Source organism: Bos indicus x Bos taurus, chromosome 5 (genome assembly GCF_003369695.1).
Source record: "Bos indicus x Bos taurus breed Angus x Brahman F1 hybrid chromosome 5, Bos_hybrid_MaternalHap_v2.0, whole genome shotgun sequence".
Lineage (NCBI taxonomy): Eukaryota > Metazoa > Chordata > Mammalia > Artiodactyla > Bovidae > Bos > Bos indicus x Bos taurus.
Window position 1 is genome coordinate 10,131,292 of NC_040080.1, and position 16,759 is coordinate 10,148,050.

General features: G+C 49.5%; 1 protein-coding gene across 5 annotated transcripts in view; it reads left to right on the plus strand.

Annotated features, from left to right (window-relative positions):
* The window catches only part of PLA2G6 (phospholipase A2 group VI), a 58,811-nt gene that overhangs the window by 19,925 nt on the left and 22,127 nt on the right, over window positions 1-16,759 (plus strand). For all 5 annotated transcript variants that reach the window (XM_027540810.1, XM_027540814.1, XM_027540809.1 and 2 more), the window contains 6 exons: window positions 4,899-5,114; window positions 6,144-6,327; window positions 7,887-8,074; window positions 10,580-10,676; window positions 11,818-12,000; window positions 16,471-16,579. In XM_027540810.1, the coding sequence (XP_027396611.1) occupies window positions 4,899-5,114; window positions 6,144-6,327; window positions 7,887-8,074; window positions 10,580-10,676; window positions 11,818-12,000; window positions 16,471-16,579 (977 nt within the window). The remainder of the gene's footprint in view (window positions 1-4,898; window positions 5,115-6,143; window positions 6,328-7,886; window positions 8,075-10,579; window positions 10,677-11,817; window positions 12,001-16,470; window positions 16,580-16,759) is intronic.

Below are 16,759 nucleotides of genomic sequence, written 5' to 3' on the forward strand. Positions count from 1 at the left end.
GATACACACCTTTGTTGGTTCCGTGTGTTGTTCTGTTGCATTGTGAATGTTCCTTTTTATTCCCAGCTTTCTGAGAGCTTTAATTTTAATCATACAGCCTGTAGTCCTTTGAATCTGACTTTTTTCACTTAGCATAGTGCTTTTGCAATTCATGATTGAATGTTTTCTTCTTCTTATTCCATTTTACCCATCTCTATCAGCTTGGAAATCTGTACTCTATTATTATCTTTTAATGATATCTTTTGGGAGGTAGTTCTTCATGGGCCTTTTGTGTTTCTGTACATCTTACAAGCAGAGCCTCTGACTGCCTTTGTTCCACTCTAACTTCACAAGGATGTTTGTCTTGTGAACAGCCGTGGAAGATAGAGGCAGGTTCTAGACTAGAGCAAAGTGTAGGTTTGCTTACTCTACTGTGTAATCAAGATAATATTTTCCTCCAGAGCAAAGCTTAGACAGATGTTCTCATTGATGATTTTGAACAGATTCAAGTTCCCTGCACTCAGGGTTTCTCTCTTCTAAGGCAACGTGAGCAGCTGTCACCTGACCCTCTTCATGTCACCCTCTGGGAAATGGATCCCAGAGAATTGGCGCAAATGCTGATCCTCTGGCACAAATGCTATTGCTGTGAATAATAAGTTGCCCTGTGTCTTTGATCCAGCAATCTTGAGTCTTCTGCCAGCATCCATGAAACTGTGTCAGACTCACTTGTTAGTTTGCAACTAGGGTAAAATCTGAAACCCTTCACAATTCTTGATAGAACCCTAGAGATGGTAACATACATCCTTGACCTTCAGTTCAGTTCAGTTCAGTTCAGTTGCTCAGTCGTATCTGACTCTTTGCAGCCCCATGGACTGCAGCACGCCAGGCCTCCGTCTATCACCAACTCCTGGAGTTTACTCAAACTCATGTCCATTGAGTTGGTGATGCCATCCAACCATCTCATCCTGTGTCATCCCCTTCTCCTCTCACCTTCAACCTTTCCCAGCATCAGTGTCTTTTGAAATGAGTCAGCTCTTCGCATCAGTTGGCCAAAGTATTGGAGCTTCAGCTTCAACATCAGTCCTTCCAATGAACATTCAGGACTGATTTCCTTTAGGATGGACTGGTTGGATCTCCTTGCAGTCTAGGGACTCTCAAGAGTCTTCTCCAACACCACAGTTCAAAAGCATCAATTCTCCTGTGCTCAGTTTCTTTATAGTCCAACTCTCATATCCATACATGACTATTAGAAAAACATAGCCTTGACTAGATGGACCTTTGTTGGTAAAGTAATGTCTCTGTTTTTTAATATGCTGTCTAGGTTGGTCAAAACTTTTCTTCCAAGGAGTAAGTGGAGTAAGCGTCTTTTTATTTCATGGCTGCAGTCACCATCTGCAGTGATTTTGGAGCCCCCCAAAATAAAGTCTGCCACTGTTGCCACTGTTTGTCCATCTATTTGCCATGAAGTGATGGGACCAGATGCCATGATCTTAGTTTTCTGAATGTTGAGCTTGAAGCCAACTTTTTCACTCTCTTTCACCTTCATCAAGAGGCTCTTTAGTTCTTCTTCGCTTTCTGCCATAAGGGTGGTGTCATCTGTGTATCTGAGGTTACTGATATTTCTCTCTGCAATCTTGATTCCAGCTTGTGCTTCATCCAGCCCAGCATTTCTCATGATGTACTCTGAATATAAGTTAAATAAGCAGGGTGACAGTATACAGCCTTGACGTACCCCTTTTCCTATTTGGCCGTCTGTTGTTCCATGTCCAGTTCTAACTGTTACTTCCTGACCTGCATACAGATTTCTCAAGAGGCAGGTCAGGTGGTCTGGTATTCCCATCTGTTTCATAATTTCCCACAGTTTATTGTAATCCACATAGCCAAAGGCTTTGGCATAGTCAATAAAGCAGAAATAGATGTTTTTTTTGGAACTCTCTTGCTTTTTTGATGATCCTTGACCCTACAGAACTATAATTGGCACTTTGACATCTTCCAGAACAATAAAGGGGTCTTAGAACCCTTTAACTCCATTTATCCCCATCAAGACTTCTATGCCATCTATTATTTTTATAGTATTTTAAATTTAAATCCAATAAGACATTATACTCTCAGTATTTACTTAGATTCATTCCCATATTTACCATTTTTATGGTGCTTAATTTTTTTTTTTTCCTGCCTCTTTGACCACCCACCTAGGGTCAAGATCCTTCTGCCTGAAGAGAATCCATTTATATTTCCTTTTGTTTGGGTCCACTAATGAAACAATCAACCTGTTTGCTTTTCTCTCTCTTTTTATCCTTTGGTGAAATATTTTAATTTCAAATTCATACTTGAAATTTTTTTCTGGTTGTAGAATTCTTAATGCCATTTATTCTCTTTTAATTCTTTAAGGATGTCATCTCATTATCTCATTCCATTGTTGAGCTTGTTGAGCTTCATTGTTGAGTCTCATGCTTGCCTTCTGAAGATAACCTTTTTCCTTTTTCCTTTTTTTAATGTTTTCTCTTTGCATTTTGTTTTTAGCAGCTGTAACGTGGCACATGTGTCAGTTATCGCCACATTACAATATGTTGACCAATATATGTTACTCTCTGTTATTACTATGCAACAGACTCCTCCAAAACTTAGTGGCTTAGAACAGTATGTTACTGCTCAGTCACTTCAGTCGTGTCCGACTCTGTGCGACCCCAGAGACGGCAGCCCACCAGACTCCCCCGTCCCTGGGATTCTCCAGTCAAGAACACTGGAGTAGGGTGCCATTTCCTTCTCCAATGCAGGAAAGTGAAAAGTGAAAGGGAAGTCGCTCAGTCGTGTCCGACTCTTCGCGACCCCATGGACTGCAGCCCACCAGGCTCCTCTGTCCATGGGATTTTCCAGGCAAGAGTACTGGAGTGGGGTGCCATTGTCATTTAGCCCACAAATCCGTGAGTTGAGCGCACCTTAGTGGGAAAGGCTAGTTTGATTCTATTGGGTTGGCCAAAAAGTATGTTTGAACCCAAATGAACTTTTTGGCCAACTCAATACATGGTATTATCTGTGACTTGACTGCATGATCCAGTTCTAAGATGACTAGCAACTGGCAAGTTGGTGCTGGCTGTTGACTGGGAGTTCATTCAGGGTTAAGGTTTCAGGGCTGAGAGTCATCCCCATAGGTGCTTCAGCTTCCCTGCAGTGTGATGGTTGAGTACCAAGAAAAAAGAGATAGAGGCTTCCAGTCTCTGAAAGCCTTGGTCTAAAAACTAGGATAGCATAACTTCCATCATACTGTCTTTGTAAAGCAGTTACAAAGCCAAATTAAAGGATAAAAAGTGAAAGAAAGTTGCTCAGTTGTGTCTGACTTTTTGCAGTCCCATGGAGTGTAGTCCACCAGGCTCCTCTGTCCATGGAATTCTCCAGGCAAGAATACTGGCGTGGGTAGCCATTCCCTTCTCCAGGGGATCTTCCTGACCCAGGGATCAAAACTGGGTCTCCTGCATTGCTGGCAGATCCTTTACCATCTGAGCCACCAGGGAAGATTAAAGAATAAAGACACTGCTCAGTGGCTCAGTGGGAGGAGTGTAAGTGTGGATTTGGTGAGGGGGGTAGATTAGTAATTTAGGATATAGGATATTTTATATCCTATATATATTGGATATTTTAAATTGATGGAATAATGCTTTCCACCAGTTTTGGAAAGTTCATAGTCATTAAGTCTTCAAGTGTGGTTTCGTACAGTTCTCTTTATTTTTAGAAACATTGATGAACCAGTTCTGGTTTTGGTTGCACTGGGTCTCGTTGCTGCGTGCAGGCTTTCTCTCGTTGCAGAGGGTAGGTGCCGCTCTCTAGTTGTGGGTGGGCTTCTCACTGTGGCGGCTTCTCTCGTTGTGAGGCACAGGTTCTAGTGCCCGGGCTCCAATAGTTGCAGCACAAAGGCTCAGTAGTTGCCACTCGTGGGCTCTAGAGCACAGGTTCAGTCATCGTGGCACGTAGGTTTAGTTGCTCCGCAGCAGGTAGAATCTTCTCAGACCAGGGATTGAACCCATGTCCCCTGCATTGACAGGCAGACTCTTATCCACTGTACCACCAGAAAGGTCTTATATAATTCTTTTTCTATTCCATTTTTGTGGCTCCACCTATCTGTGTGCTAGAGCTTTTCATGATATAGTCTATGTGCTTAGTCACTCAGTCACGTCCGACTTCGTGACCCCACAGACTGTAGCCTGCCAAGCTCCTCTTGCCATGGGGTTTCTATGTCTTTTATCTATTTTCCTGTATTTTCCAAGATTTATCTCTCCATGTTTTATTCTGTTTACTCTCTTCTGACCTATCTTCCTTTTCACTAATTTTCTATTCAGCGTTGTCCAATCTGCTATTCCGCCTAGCCACTGGGCTCTTAATTTTGGCTATTGTATTTGTCAGTTCTTCAATTTCCACTTGGTTGGTTCTTGGTTTTAATAGTTTAAGGTGATTTGCCAAAATTGTCTGTTTTGCCCTCTTGAGTATTATCACAGTTATTTTGTCTGTATCAGATAGCGTCAGTGTTTGCAGCCCCACCCCACCCCTATTTATAGATCTGTTTCTGTTGTGTATAGTTTCTGTTAGTTTTCTTTCATATTTTCTTATCTCCTCATGGGCCTGGTGAGTTTGGATTACATGCTGGGCCATGGATATGCACCAGTGCTTGTGGAAATATATGTGATGTTATTTTTTAAAAAAGAAAGAAAAGACCGGAAATCTTTTCAGATAAAAAGGAAGCACCACTTCCATTTAAGGGTGTGTGTGGGAGGAAGGAGAGTCCAGCTGGAGCAGGTCCGTCCACACCTGGAAGCAGGCAAGGACCTGTTTGAGGGGACGCAAGTCTTTGGATTCCATCAAGGGCATGGGCTGAGGGCCTCTTCTGGCTCATGTTCACGTCTTCCTCCTCTGTCCTGGCTCCTCAGACTCTTCCAGCTGGAGACAGAGGCTGACGCCCTGGTGAACTTCCAGCAGTATTCTTCCCAGTTGCCACCCTTCTACGAGAGCTCCACCCACATCCTGCAAGCTGAGGTCCTGCAGCAGCTGACCGACCTCATCCGCAGCCACCCCAGCTGGTCGGTGGCCCACCTGGCGGTGGAGTTGGGCATCCGAGAGTGCTTCCATCACAGCCGCATCATCAGGTGGGCGGGGGACCTGACCAGGTGGGGCGGGAGGGCAGGACCCTGGAGACACTGGGAGTGGGGATGGGGAGTTCTCAGCCCTGCCTCAGTTCCCTCCATAGCATCAGAGGTGGCCCAGAACATTTGACTCAAGAAGGGGGCGGCACCGCCTCTGGGTTGGAGTGGAGGAATGCTGACTGAAGTCAGAGAGCACTGAAACGTTTCCAGAGTGGCTACCAGGTGCCAGGTCCCTGGTCACTGTTTTTGATACACCATGAACTTGAATCCTCTTGACATGTCCACGAGGTGGTGTCACTCTAGTGAGAGGTTATGGGTCTTGTAAGGTCACTCAGCTGACGAGGCTCCAGTGCCTTGGTGTCTCCTTCCAAAGGCTTGTTGCCCTTCTAAAGCCGCAGCACTTTCATTCGTACGTCCATTCGGCCAACACGTGTCAGTGGATACCCCTGGTGAGGACCCCGTGCCGGCCAGCGGACTCCAGCTCGCCATCCTGCCCTGAGGTGGCCGTGCCTCCAGTTTTCCGCCTCAGACATCTTGCTTCCGCTCCCAGCCCCAAAGCTCAAAACCCTTCACTGTCCTTTACAGCTTAACCAGCCTGTTTCCGGACGTCACGGTGTTTCATCTCACAATAGTTCTATCCGTTTCCTAGGGCAGGCCTGGCAGGTTTTATTTTTTATAGTTTTGTAGATAAGGTTATTGAAGCCTGGAAAAAGCTTAAGTGAATTGCCCAAGGTTGGTGAGATTTCTGTCTTCTGCGATTCTTTCTACACCACCCCACTGCTCACTTCAGGCTGAGGTGGCCTTCAGGCACGTCCCTCATACACGTGTGCACACTGAACTAAAAATGGAGAAGAAAATGACGTCTGATACAATAACTCGGTGACTCAGCCCTGGGTTTGAAGCAGACGGCTCGAGCAGGGCACGAACGCTCTTGGACTCCTCGCCCACCTCCCTTGAGTGTGCCCTTGGCTTTCTCAGCACCCGCCCACTTGGTGCCACACCTCTCACCCCCCAGCCCTCCCTCCCCTGCAGCTGCGCAAATAACAAGGAGAATGAGGAGGGCTGCACGCCCCTGCACCTGGCCTGCCGCAAGGGCGACACCGAGGTCCTGGCGGAGCTTGTGCAGCATTGCCGCGCCAACATGGACGTCACCGACAACAGCGGGGAGACCGCGTTCCACTACGCGGTCCAGGGTGACAGTTCCCAGGTGCTGCAGGTGAGCAGGCGTGGGGGCCGGGCGACTGGTGCTGGCCACACCTTACGGTGCCCACGGCTGTCTTTGGGACCCTGGGCTCAGGTGTCACTGCCCCACCTTGATCCTTGAGGTCTGAGCTCCTCCATGGTGGGTCTACCCTGCACCCGACTCTTTCCTCTGCAAGCTTGTCACGGAGACACATCCTTGACCCCTTTGGTCCAATGACTGAGGGAAAGTCCTCCAGCCCAGCAAACTGAGCTCGAAGTCCAGACCCGCCCATCAGTTTATCCCAAACACCCGCCATAGGCCTGACCCCTGGGCTGGGTGAATGCATTTCAGCTCCTGCCTTGAGGTGCCCATGGTCCAGCAGGACCTGGGACTTAACTTTTTACAGGAACTCAAGCAAATAAAACTCCATTGGGCTGCTGTGGGCATTTGTGCCAGAGAGGCTCCGTCTGTTAAAGTTTTGACTAGCTGGGCAGAAAAATAAAAAATAAAAGTTGTGGGCGAGTAGATCAAGTGACGAAAAAGCTACCTTCTATATCAGATAGAAGAGACAGAATAGTGGGCTGTATTTTATTGCCTAGAATTAGAAGATTCTTCCAAAGATTATATCCTTGTCTCTGCCCTTGGCATTAGAATGGAACCACATTATTCCAGAAAATGTGGATTCCCGTCTTACGATTAGTGCTCAGCGGGAAGGGAATTGTGCACCCGCTGTTGAACTTCACCCTCCCTGAGACCCCGCTGTGGGCCCAGCACAGTGCTACACGGAGCCTGGCTCCAAGCAGAGGGTGGGACACACTCATCAATACCTGTCCTTCATCCCTGGTCTTGTATCTGGCCCTGCACTCAGTGTTATATGTGTTCTAGTTAATTCTCTGTGGATGGGGGCTCTTGTCCTCTCCTCACCAAGGAGACCGAGGTTCAGTGCAGTTAAGAAATGTGCCCAGGGAGGACCACAGAACTGTGAGCGGCAGAACTGTCCTTGAGTCAGGCCTGGATGCCAGCACCTCAGCTTCCCTGCTGGGTCCCCAACCTGTTCTCAGACCCAGCCAATCACAAGGGCCCACAGGGGTCATAATTAACTTCAGGGAGACAACTTTCAGCCACAACCAAGGAAATAAAAGCCTTGCAGTTGTCTTATGAATACTGGTATGTTGTTTTGTTTTCTTTGAAAGAAATTATACCTACACAGAGCAAAACAATATTCAGGCAGGATAGAAGGATATACAGTGAAAAGCAAGTCTTTTACTCCTTCCCAGACCCCCCAGTGCCCATCCCAGATACAACCTGCTTTTAAGTTTCCTGATTGAGAAAATTTTCATGCATGCCAAAGTCGGGCCAGACCAGCGCCCCAGCCAACCCTGGCACAGCCAGCTTCTTCCTGGCCCTGGAGCCTCCTTTCTCCGTTGCTTCTCTTAAAGTTCTTGGCTGGGTTCTCACCGAGTCTCACTGGGTTCTTCCCTTCCCCTGAAGCCCCAGAGAGGGACGGCCACGGTGGTGGGTGTTGGGGGAGGGACGAGTGGGGGGCCTCGCTGTGTTTGGCTCTCGCGCCCACCCCACGGTCTTGCTGTCAGCTCCTAGGGAAGAACGCATCCGGTGGCCTGAACCAGGTGAACAACCAGGGGCTGACCCCGCTGCACCTGGCCTGCCAGCTGGGGAAGCAGGAGATGGTCCGGGTGCTGCTGCTGTGTAATGCTCGCTGCAACATCATGGGGCCCGGCGGCTACCCCATCCACACGGCCATGAAGTTCTCCCAGAAGGGGTAAGGCCCCGCCCTGCCCTGCACGGTCCTCTGGGCCTCTTTTCTGTCCTTCCACTCAGGCGAGCAGTGGCCCCCCTCATTAGATGCACGTCAGATCTGAGTGCCAGGGGCTGCCCTGGCACAAAGAAAGTATGAATATCTGATAAATGGGCAGTGGTGGTGGTGTGTGAATCTCAGTCCCCCAGCTCCACCATGCAGGAATAGGACTTTGACAGTTGTTCAGTGATGCACCTGAATTTCTGAGCAGGTACCTCCCTCTACCAAACTGGAGAAAAAAATCTTAAACTTTTCAGGGGGTTCCCCTCTCCTGCTCCCCCAGGTGATGCCCCAGTGCAGGAGGCCCCCCTCCCGTGAAGGAGGGTGGATAGATCCTCTACCACCCAAGCCCTTCAGTCTGATCTGAACAGCGCCTTCATGGCTACAGGGCTCTGCGGCTTCTGTGCCCAGCTGGAAGCCTAAGAACATTTGGCATAGGGGCCCCAGATCTCGTCCGCCTTATGCGTCCTCCCTTCCTGGCTGGTGGCACGGCTGAGACGCAGGTGCCAGGGCCTTGTCTTGGGTAGCTCTGGACCACTCTTTTTTTTTTTTTTTTTTTAAAGAAGTTAGCTGTTTTATTTATTTATGATTGTGCCATGTGGCTTGTGGGACCTTTGTTCCCTGGCCAGGGATTGAACCTGCACCCCTTGCGCTGGAAGCATGGAGTCTTAGCTGCCAGGGGAGTCCCTAGACCATTCATTCGTTCCTTTCTCCCCAGCCCTAGAGAGCCCTGTCTCAAGAAAATTCTCCGTGATTGGTGTGTGTGGTGCATGTGGGCGGGGTCGGGTAAAAGAGATGACTGTTTCAGAATCTTACCAAGCAGGTACAGTATCTGGAATGAACGAACGAGTGAATGAGTCAGATGGTCCCTCAGTCCCGGGCACTGTGCTAAGCACTGGCTTACAGACACGGATGAGAGAAAGTCCAGGTCAGGGGACACAGGAGTCACACAGTGCCTTCCAGTACCTTCCATCTACCTCAGTGCTAGATGAGCATTGAGAAAGAACGGGGAGAGGCCCCCCTCGGGTGGAGGGCAGGCACTCTCACCCTCCTTCAGAGTCTTCCTTCCTTGGGGTTTGCACCCACCTTGCTGGCCTCTGAAGGGCCTTGCTGTCCCCTCAAAGGTATGGTCCAAGCTCAGCAAACCCTCCTTTCCTTGATTCTCAACTCACACAACCAAGACAAACTAGAACTTTCAGAAAGACCTGACCAAATGGTTGGAGACAATCCTAACACCCTCCCCCCACCCCACCCCGGCTTAGTCACCAGGTTACCAAGTTGCTGATCCAAATGGGCACATGTGATGGGTGATGCTCTCCCATACCCAAGGGCTGGCACAGCTTGACTTTAGCCACCCTGCTGGCCCCAGGAACCTGCCTGTTCTAGGTTACTTCCAAGATACTGTCCAGGTTGCTTCCTCCTCCGACACCCGCGGCCACATCCCACGCCTCCCGTGTGGATTGTTACGCATAAGACAGCACCAGTTGTCTCATCCCTCAGTGTGCTTTGCACGCAGCCACATGCCTCCAGGACCCCCAGGAGGCACATCCCTCTGCCACCACATGGCAGCCCCAGCAGTTGCACTCTGAGAATCACAAGTGTTAGGGTTACTGGGACTGATTCCAACCCAACCCTAATCTGGAGGCCCCTCTGCTGTTGGTGTCAACTCAGCTCAGCTTTGTAGAGAGCTGGGTCTGTGAAGCTCCAGTTTCACTTGGCCTAACGTCTTCAAGCTTCCTTAGTGTCATCGCAGGTATCAAAATGCCCCTCCTTTTTAAGGCAGAGTAGCCCTCCATAGAATTAATCTAGCCCACATTCTGCGTAGCCATTCGTCTGTCCATGGGGACTTGCGCTGTCTCCGCCTTTTGGCCACTGGGGATAGTGCTGCAGTCAGCAGTGGCATACAGTGTCTACTGAAGCCCCTGTTTTCAGTTCTGCCGATGAGTCTAGGAGTGGAAAGCTGTACTCTTAACCACCCTGCCTACCGCCTCCTACAGGACGCAGTCCCTGCTTGAAACACCAGGGAGGCAGGGGGAAGATGGAGGGCGGCCGTGTGCCAGGCCCAGGACCAGGTGCTAGAATATCTTTTATCCTTTAATCCTCCTTTATTCCTCATCCCATCCTGTTAGGACCGTTCCCATGTTGCAGACAGGCTGGGCCACTTTCCAGAGGTCACCAGCAGGAAGCTGGGGCTTAACCTCAAGCCTGTCTAACACTGCAGCCAGCACCAATGAGAGAGATCATTGCTGACTGAAGTCATCAAGGAAGGCTTCCTGGAGGAAGGGGCTTGAGCTATGCCTTGAGGGACTCAGGATACCATTGAAATGCCACGACATGCTTGCTGGTTGGTTTTGTTGCAACTCTGTTTGCAGGAGCTTTCCCTCACCAGTTGATGAAGTCATGACCTCTTTCAACATCAGGTTGCCCCTGCCAGCCTTCTTCATTCCCACATGGCTTCTCTCTCCCCAGGTGTGCTGAAATGATTGTCAGCATGGACAGCAGCCAGATTCACAGCAAAGACCCCCGCTATGGAGCCAGCCCCCTCCACTGGGCCAAGAACGCAGAGGTTGGCAGGGTCTAAGGATGATCTGGGTGGGCAGGGTTGAGGGTCCTGGAGCCCTTGGTTCCTTAGGTGCCAACAGGAAGGGGGTTCCTGAGAGGCCTCTGAGGATAACACTCAGGGGATTGATTTCACAGTGGGCCCACCAGGCAGGTAAGCCTAAGGAGAGATGACATCCTGGCCTCGCATGGTAACAGTGTCCCCTCCGTGGTCTCCTCATATGTGAACTGGGGGGTCCATGGCCTACCTTTGGAGGTATCATGAAGTCAGCAAAGCAGTGCATGAGAAGATTTCTTCATAAATTGTCAAGTACCTTGCAAATCAAAGATGGTGGATGGTGCTGGTGATGGCGGTGCCTCTGACTTCTTCAGAGAGCCTGGCCGAGCATCTCCTCTGAGGCCTGTCCCTGAGCCAGACTCTGACCCCCTGGGAGGATGGAGGCCTCTGATCTCATCTCCAGGAAACACAGTGTACTGGGTGCCCTCAAAGGTCATGGCCTGCTTGTAAATGTGACGGGCCAGGAGGGAAGAGCCTGCCAGCTGCTGTGGGCACCTTCATGCCAGGAGCTAGATGCCAAGTCAGGCCCTCCTATAGGGCTTTTGTTCACTCTGTGAGGTGGGAACTCGCCCCCGCATTTTCACAGCAGAGGAAACTGAGGTGCAGACAGGTGCGGTGGCCTTTCCCAGCTGACAGTGGGGATGAAGGAAGGCTGAGCTTTGGGCTCAGGTCCATCAGGTTCCAGAGCCCAGGCCCCCCAGGACTGTTGGTGAGCAGGGGTGCGTGTTGCCAAGGCACGGAGAGGGGGTCATACCTCTGCAGGGTCCCGGGCAGGGTCATAGTGAGTGGGGCAGTTCTGGGGCAGGGCCCAGAGAAACCGTTGCAGAGAAGGATGGGGTCCTGTGAACTCCAGGAAAGGACCCAGAAGCCCCTTTCAAGTCACCACGTCTTCAGCTTTTTGTCCCCTAGTTCCCGAGGGATGTGGAAGGCAAGGTCTGGGGCCACCTGCCACCTGGGCTCTTCCTGCTGCTGGAGCTTTCCAGAGGCCCAAGGCCTGAGGACGTGGCTGTGCCCAGGTGCCATCAGGTGCCAAAGGCCACAGCCACTCTGGCCGCCCAGCTGACCGGGGCTGGGACCCTTATCTCCATAGATGGCCCGCCTGCTGCTGAAACGGGGTTGCGACGTGAACGGCACCAGCTCCGCGGGGAACACAGCCCTGCACGTGGCTGTCATGCGCAACCGCTTCGACTGTGTCATGGTGCTGCTGACCCACGGGGCCAACGCCGACGCCCGAGGCGAGCACGGCAACACTCCGCTGCACTTGGCCATGTCGGTGAGCCCCAGGTTGGCTGCCCATGCGGCAGGGGTCAGGTGACCACCCGGGCCAGGGCAGGGCCCCCTCTGAGTCCAGAATAAAAACCGCTTCCTCTGCACTCCGGGACCTCTCATTCCCATGCCTCCATGTGACATCTGGACACCGTGAGAAGGGAAAATACAGCTCTGGCTACTGACTGTGGCCCTGGGCAACTCACATCACCTCTGCCAGACTTGACTTCCTCATCTGGAGGATGGAGGTGTCGGTACCCGCTTGGCAGAGGTGTTGAGTGGATTCAGTGGTAGACACCCTGTAACTCTATGAGGGATGTCTAAGCAGCACGTGTAAGACCTGGCACGGAGTGAGCATCCCCAGGATGTTCGTTCTCATTCCGGCATCATCAGGGCAAACTTCATCTGCATGTTACTCTTATCTCCCTGGAAGGCTCCAAGCTTCTGGAAGGCAGGCCTGCTTACACATCTTGGTGGCCCATGGCAGGCACTGGTCGCCTTTGCTGGTTTATCATAGAGCACAGTTTCTGCCCTTAGAGCACCTGCAGTCTGGTTAGAAAACTAGAGCAAGAACATATTAAATGCAGGGGAGGGAGTGTTATTTGTTACAGGTGTGTGTGTGTGTGTGTGTGTGTGATTGTACCCGTAATTCATAAACCATAGGTACCCATAATTCTGTTCAACTGTCTTAGAGTCATAAACTAGGAAATCTCTCTGGGACTCTAAAAGAAGTAGATTTAGGACAAATTCAAAGACATCCTGTTTTATACCAAAGGTCATAATTGTAGAGGGGATGTTGCCCAAGAGGCTGAAACTATAAATAGAATTGTGAACATTTTTAGCACTGAATGGGCCCTTTGAATTATGTAGTTGAACAGTTCTCAAACTTTTTGGTCTGTCTGATCCTTTTATACTCTTAAAAACTATTGAGAATCTCATAGAATTTGTTTATTTGAATTTTATCTATCCATATTGACCATATTAAAAATTACACGTGAGGGATTTTCAAGATACTGATGAATTCATTTAAAAATAACGATGATTAGGACTTTCCTGGTGGGCCAGTAGCTAAGACTGTGCTCCCAAAGCAGGTTTGACCCTTGGTCAAGGAACTAGATCCCACATGCCACAACTAAAGATTCTGTATGCTGCAACAAAGGTCAAAGATCCCGCGTGCCGCAGCTAAGACCTGGTGCAGCCAAAGAAAAAAGAAAGAAAAATAATCTTTTTTAATTTAAAAAAAACAAGAATGATTTACCAAGCCCATGCTATTGTAAGTAACATATTTATGGAAAATCAACTTTATTTTCCAAAATAGAAAATAATTGAAAACAGTTGGTATTGTTTTATATTTTTATAAATCTTTTTAATGCCTGGCTTCAGAGAAGGCATGGATTTTCCGGTCTTCTGCTGCATTTATTCTGTTGCAGTATGTTGTTGAATGTGTTAAAAATATGAGGAAAATCTGGCCTCACATAGATGTGTATATAGTTGGAAAATATAGGTTAACTGTACCTTTTCAGATAATTGTGGATATTCTTTGTTGTTATTCAGTCACTAAGTCATGTCTGACTCTTTGCGACCCCATGGACTGCAGCACACCAGGCTCCCCTGTCCTTCACTATCTCCCAGAGTTTGCTCAGATTCATGGTCTGCACCAAAGCTTGACAAGGGGTAGTTTCTGACGAGTTGAGTGCAGTGGACACTCTGAAGCCATCTCCTTAGACTTTTCACACTTTGTTACAGTCAAATCTATTGGCATCTCTTGCACTTTGCATGGATCTTTTAACCTATGCACGATTCCGTGTCATCTTTGGAAAATACTAGTTTGCTGAGTATCCCCAGCTTCCAAATGTTGACTTGTTTCATTATACAGTCTCAACACTCCCCCACATTTGTAAATATCACTAAGATTTCATCAGAACAGTTTCTAAATTTGGGGAAACCATTGGAGCCCTTCATGGTGTATACCACTTTTCTAGAATTCCAGTTTTTGTTTGAAAGCTTGAGTTTTATCACTGGCACACAATACTGCCAGCTGTTTTTCTTGAAGTGACAGCTCAGTGCATTCATTTTTGAGAAAATGTCTCCTAGATACCCAAAGCTGAACAATCGTAGTTTGCTTGCCAGTCGTTTCTCAAGTGAAAACAGTGTTTCATGAAAAACAAGCAGCTTGTTCCACTCACGACTCAGTCAGTCACATGGGAATTTTCCTGTGACAACCATCATATTTGGTTATGCCACAGACATGCCATGTGCACACTCTCCACTTTATGACACTGAAAACACCAGTGTAGGAATGTAGTAAGATTAACACTTCTTAGTGCTTCATCAAGGGACTGGCTTTTTTTTTTTTTTTGGCCATACCTTGCAGCATGTGGGATCTTAGTTCCCTAACCGGGGATTGAACCTGTGTCCCCTGAATTGGGAGTTCAGAGGCTTAACCACTGGAGCACCAGGGAAGTCCCCCGAAGCTGGCTTTTTAATGAATGAATTTACTTTTTACTTGAGCACGTGGCAGAGAAGAAAACCATGACAACAGTTAGTCTGTGGACACTGCTTTGCTTCATGCTTAAGGCACCGGGAGTTTTATCCATAGTTGTTTTTACACCGTTGGTACAGAAGTCAGCCCTGGGACTTCCCTGGTGGTCCAGTGGCTAAGATGCCTGAGTTCCCAGTACAGGGGCCCGGGGTTGGATCCCTGGTCAAGGAACTGGATCCCGCATGCTGCAGATAACAGTCTGCACGTTATTGTTGTTTAGTTGCTAGATCGTGTCTGGCTGTCTCGCGACCCCACGGACTGCAGCCCACCAGGCTCCTTTGTTCTTGGGATTTCCCAGGGGGGAAGACTGGAGTGGATTGCCCTTTCCCTCTCCGGGGAATCTTCTCGGTCTAGGGATTGAACTCACGTCTCTTGCGTTAGCAGGCGGATTCTTAGCTGAGCCACCTGGGAAGCCTAAGAGTTTGCTTGTCACAACTGAAAGATCTCCCATGCCACAACTAAGCCAAAAAGAAAACAAACGATTATATGAAAATAGCCACTGCATAAAGGCAAACAGCATCTTGCTATTTTTATGAAACGGTTCTAAGCTCTGGAACCCTCTAAAGGGTCTCCATATTCATGGGGGTCCACACTTCCTACCTTGAGAAGTGCTGACCTAGGCTACTGCTTCCATTCGTGCATCACCTGCATTCCGTCTGCACCATTTCTGGCAGATTCATGCACCACTTTTACAATTATGTACTTAATCGTTGCTTTAAGTTGCCTTGCTTTTGCTGCTGCTGCTTAGTCACTTTGAAAGAAAGTGAAGTGAAGTCCCTCAGTCATGTCCAACTCTTTGCGATCCCATGGACTGTAGCCTACCAGGCTCCTCGGTCTATGGGATTTTCCAGGCAAGAATACTGGTTGTCATTTCCTTCTCCAGGGCATCTTCCCGACCCAGGATCGAACCGGGGTCTCCCGCATTGTAGGCAGACGCTTTACCACTGAGCTACCAGAGAAGCCCTGGCTTGCTTTCAAACTTACTTAAACCTATACTTATTGGAGAAGGAAATGGCAACCCACTCCAGTATTCTTGCCTGGAGAATCCCGGGGATGGAGGAGCCTGGTGGGCTGCTATCTATAGGGTCTCACAGAGTCAGACACGACTGAAGCGACTTAGTAGCAGCAGCAAACCGATACTTGAAGGTTCTTTTATCACCATAGGTGGTAAACCAGGGCCACAAATAAAAGGTAACCGAAGAAGGAATGCATAACTAATAGTTGAAACACACTTTCACCTGTGCCCCTATACCTCCTAATGGGGTGTGAACAGCTGTTTGCAAAACAGCATTCTAGACACACCTCTTCACGCTTTAGGCAAGGGAATCCACCCGAGAGAGAGATGTAAGCCCAGCGCTCAGGTCTCCTGGCGGCCGGCCTGTTGGTGCGTCCTGGGAACTGTGCCCAGCCAGCCCTGCTGCCCCACCTCCAGACGTTCACTGCGCATGCTCTGGGGAGGGGGCTGCCGTCAGGGAAGACATGCTCAGTTTCTTCCTGACTCAACCAGCCCCCTGGACTCAGTGGGAGGGCCTTTCCTTGATCACGTTTTCCTGCTACTCCTGCAAGCGATCAGCAGCTGACCCTTCAGTGTCCCCGTGTCTCTGGGTCAGGGGTCATAGATGCATTGCTTCCTTTGAGAAGGAGCTGGCAGGCTGGGGGAGGGGGATGTCATTCCAGTTTCTACCTGGGTTCTTAGATTCTCACCTACAGGGATACTCATAGGCCTATTTGTCAGGGCACTGGCCTTCCAACTGTAGACTTTGCAATATGGGATTGACTGCGGGTGGAGGTCAGAAGGGTTTCAGTGTCTCTTCCCATCCTGGTGAAAGGCCCCCCGAGGTGACGGGTTGTGGGGTGAAGAGGCCGAGGTCCTTTCTCTCCACGTGTCCCTGAGCTGTTGCCAATTTCACCGCCCCCACCCTCCATCCCCAACAGAAAGACAACGTAGAGATGATCAAGGCCCTCATCGTGTTTGGTGCAGAGGTGGACACCCCGAATGACTTTGGAGAAACCCCTGCATTCATAGCCTCCAGGATCAGCAAACGTACGTGCTCTGCACTCTGGGACCAGAGTTGGGGGGTGGGGGGCGCAGGGAGGAGGGAGGTCCTAGCCATCAGGTGCCTGCATCCTGTCCACCCCCCCAAACTGTTCCCTGCAGGGAGCACCTAGGAGCGCCTGGGAGGCCCCGAGGGGAAGCTTCCGGTTCCCAAGGACAGGGGCCCTG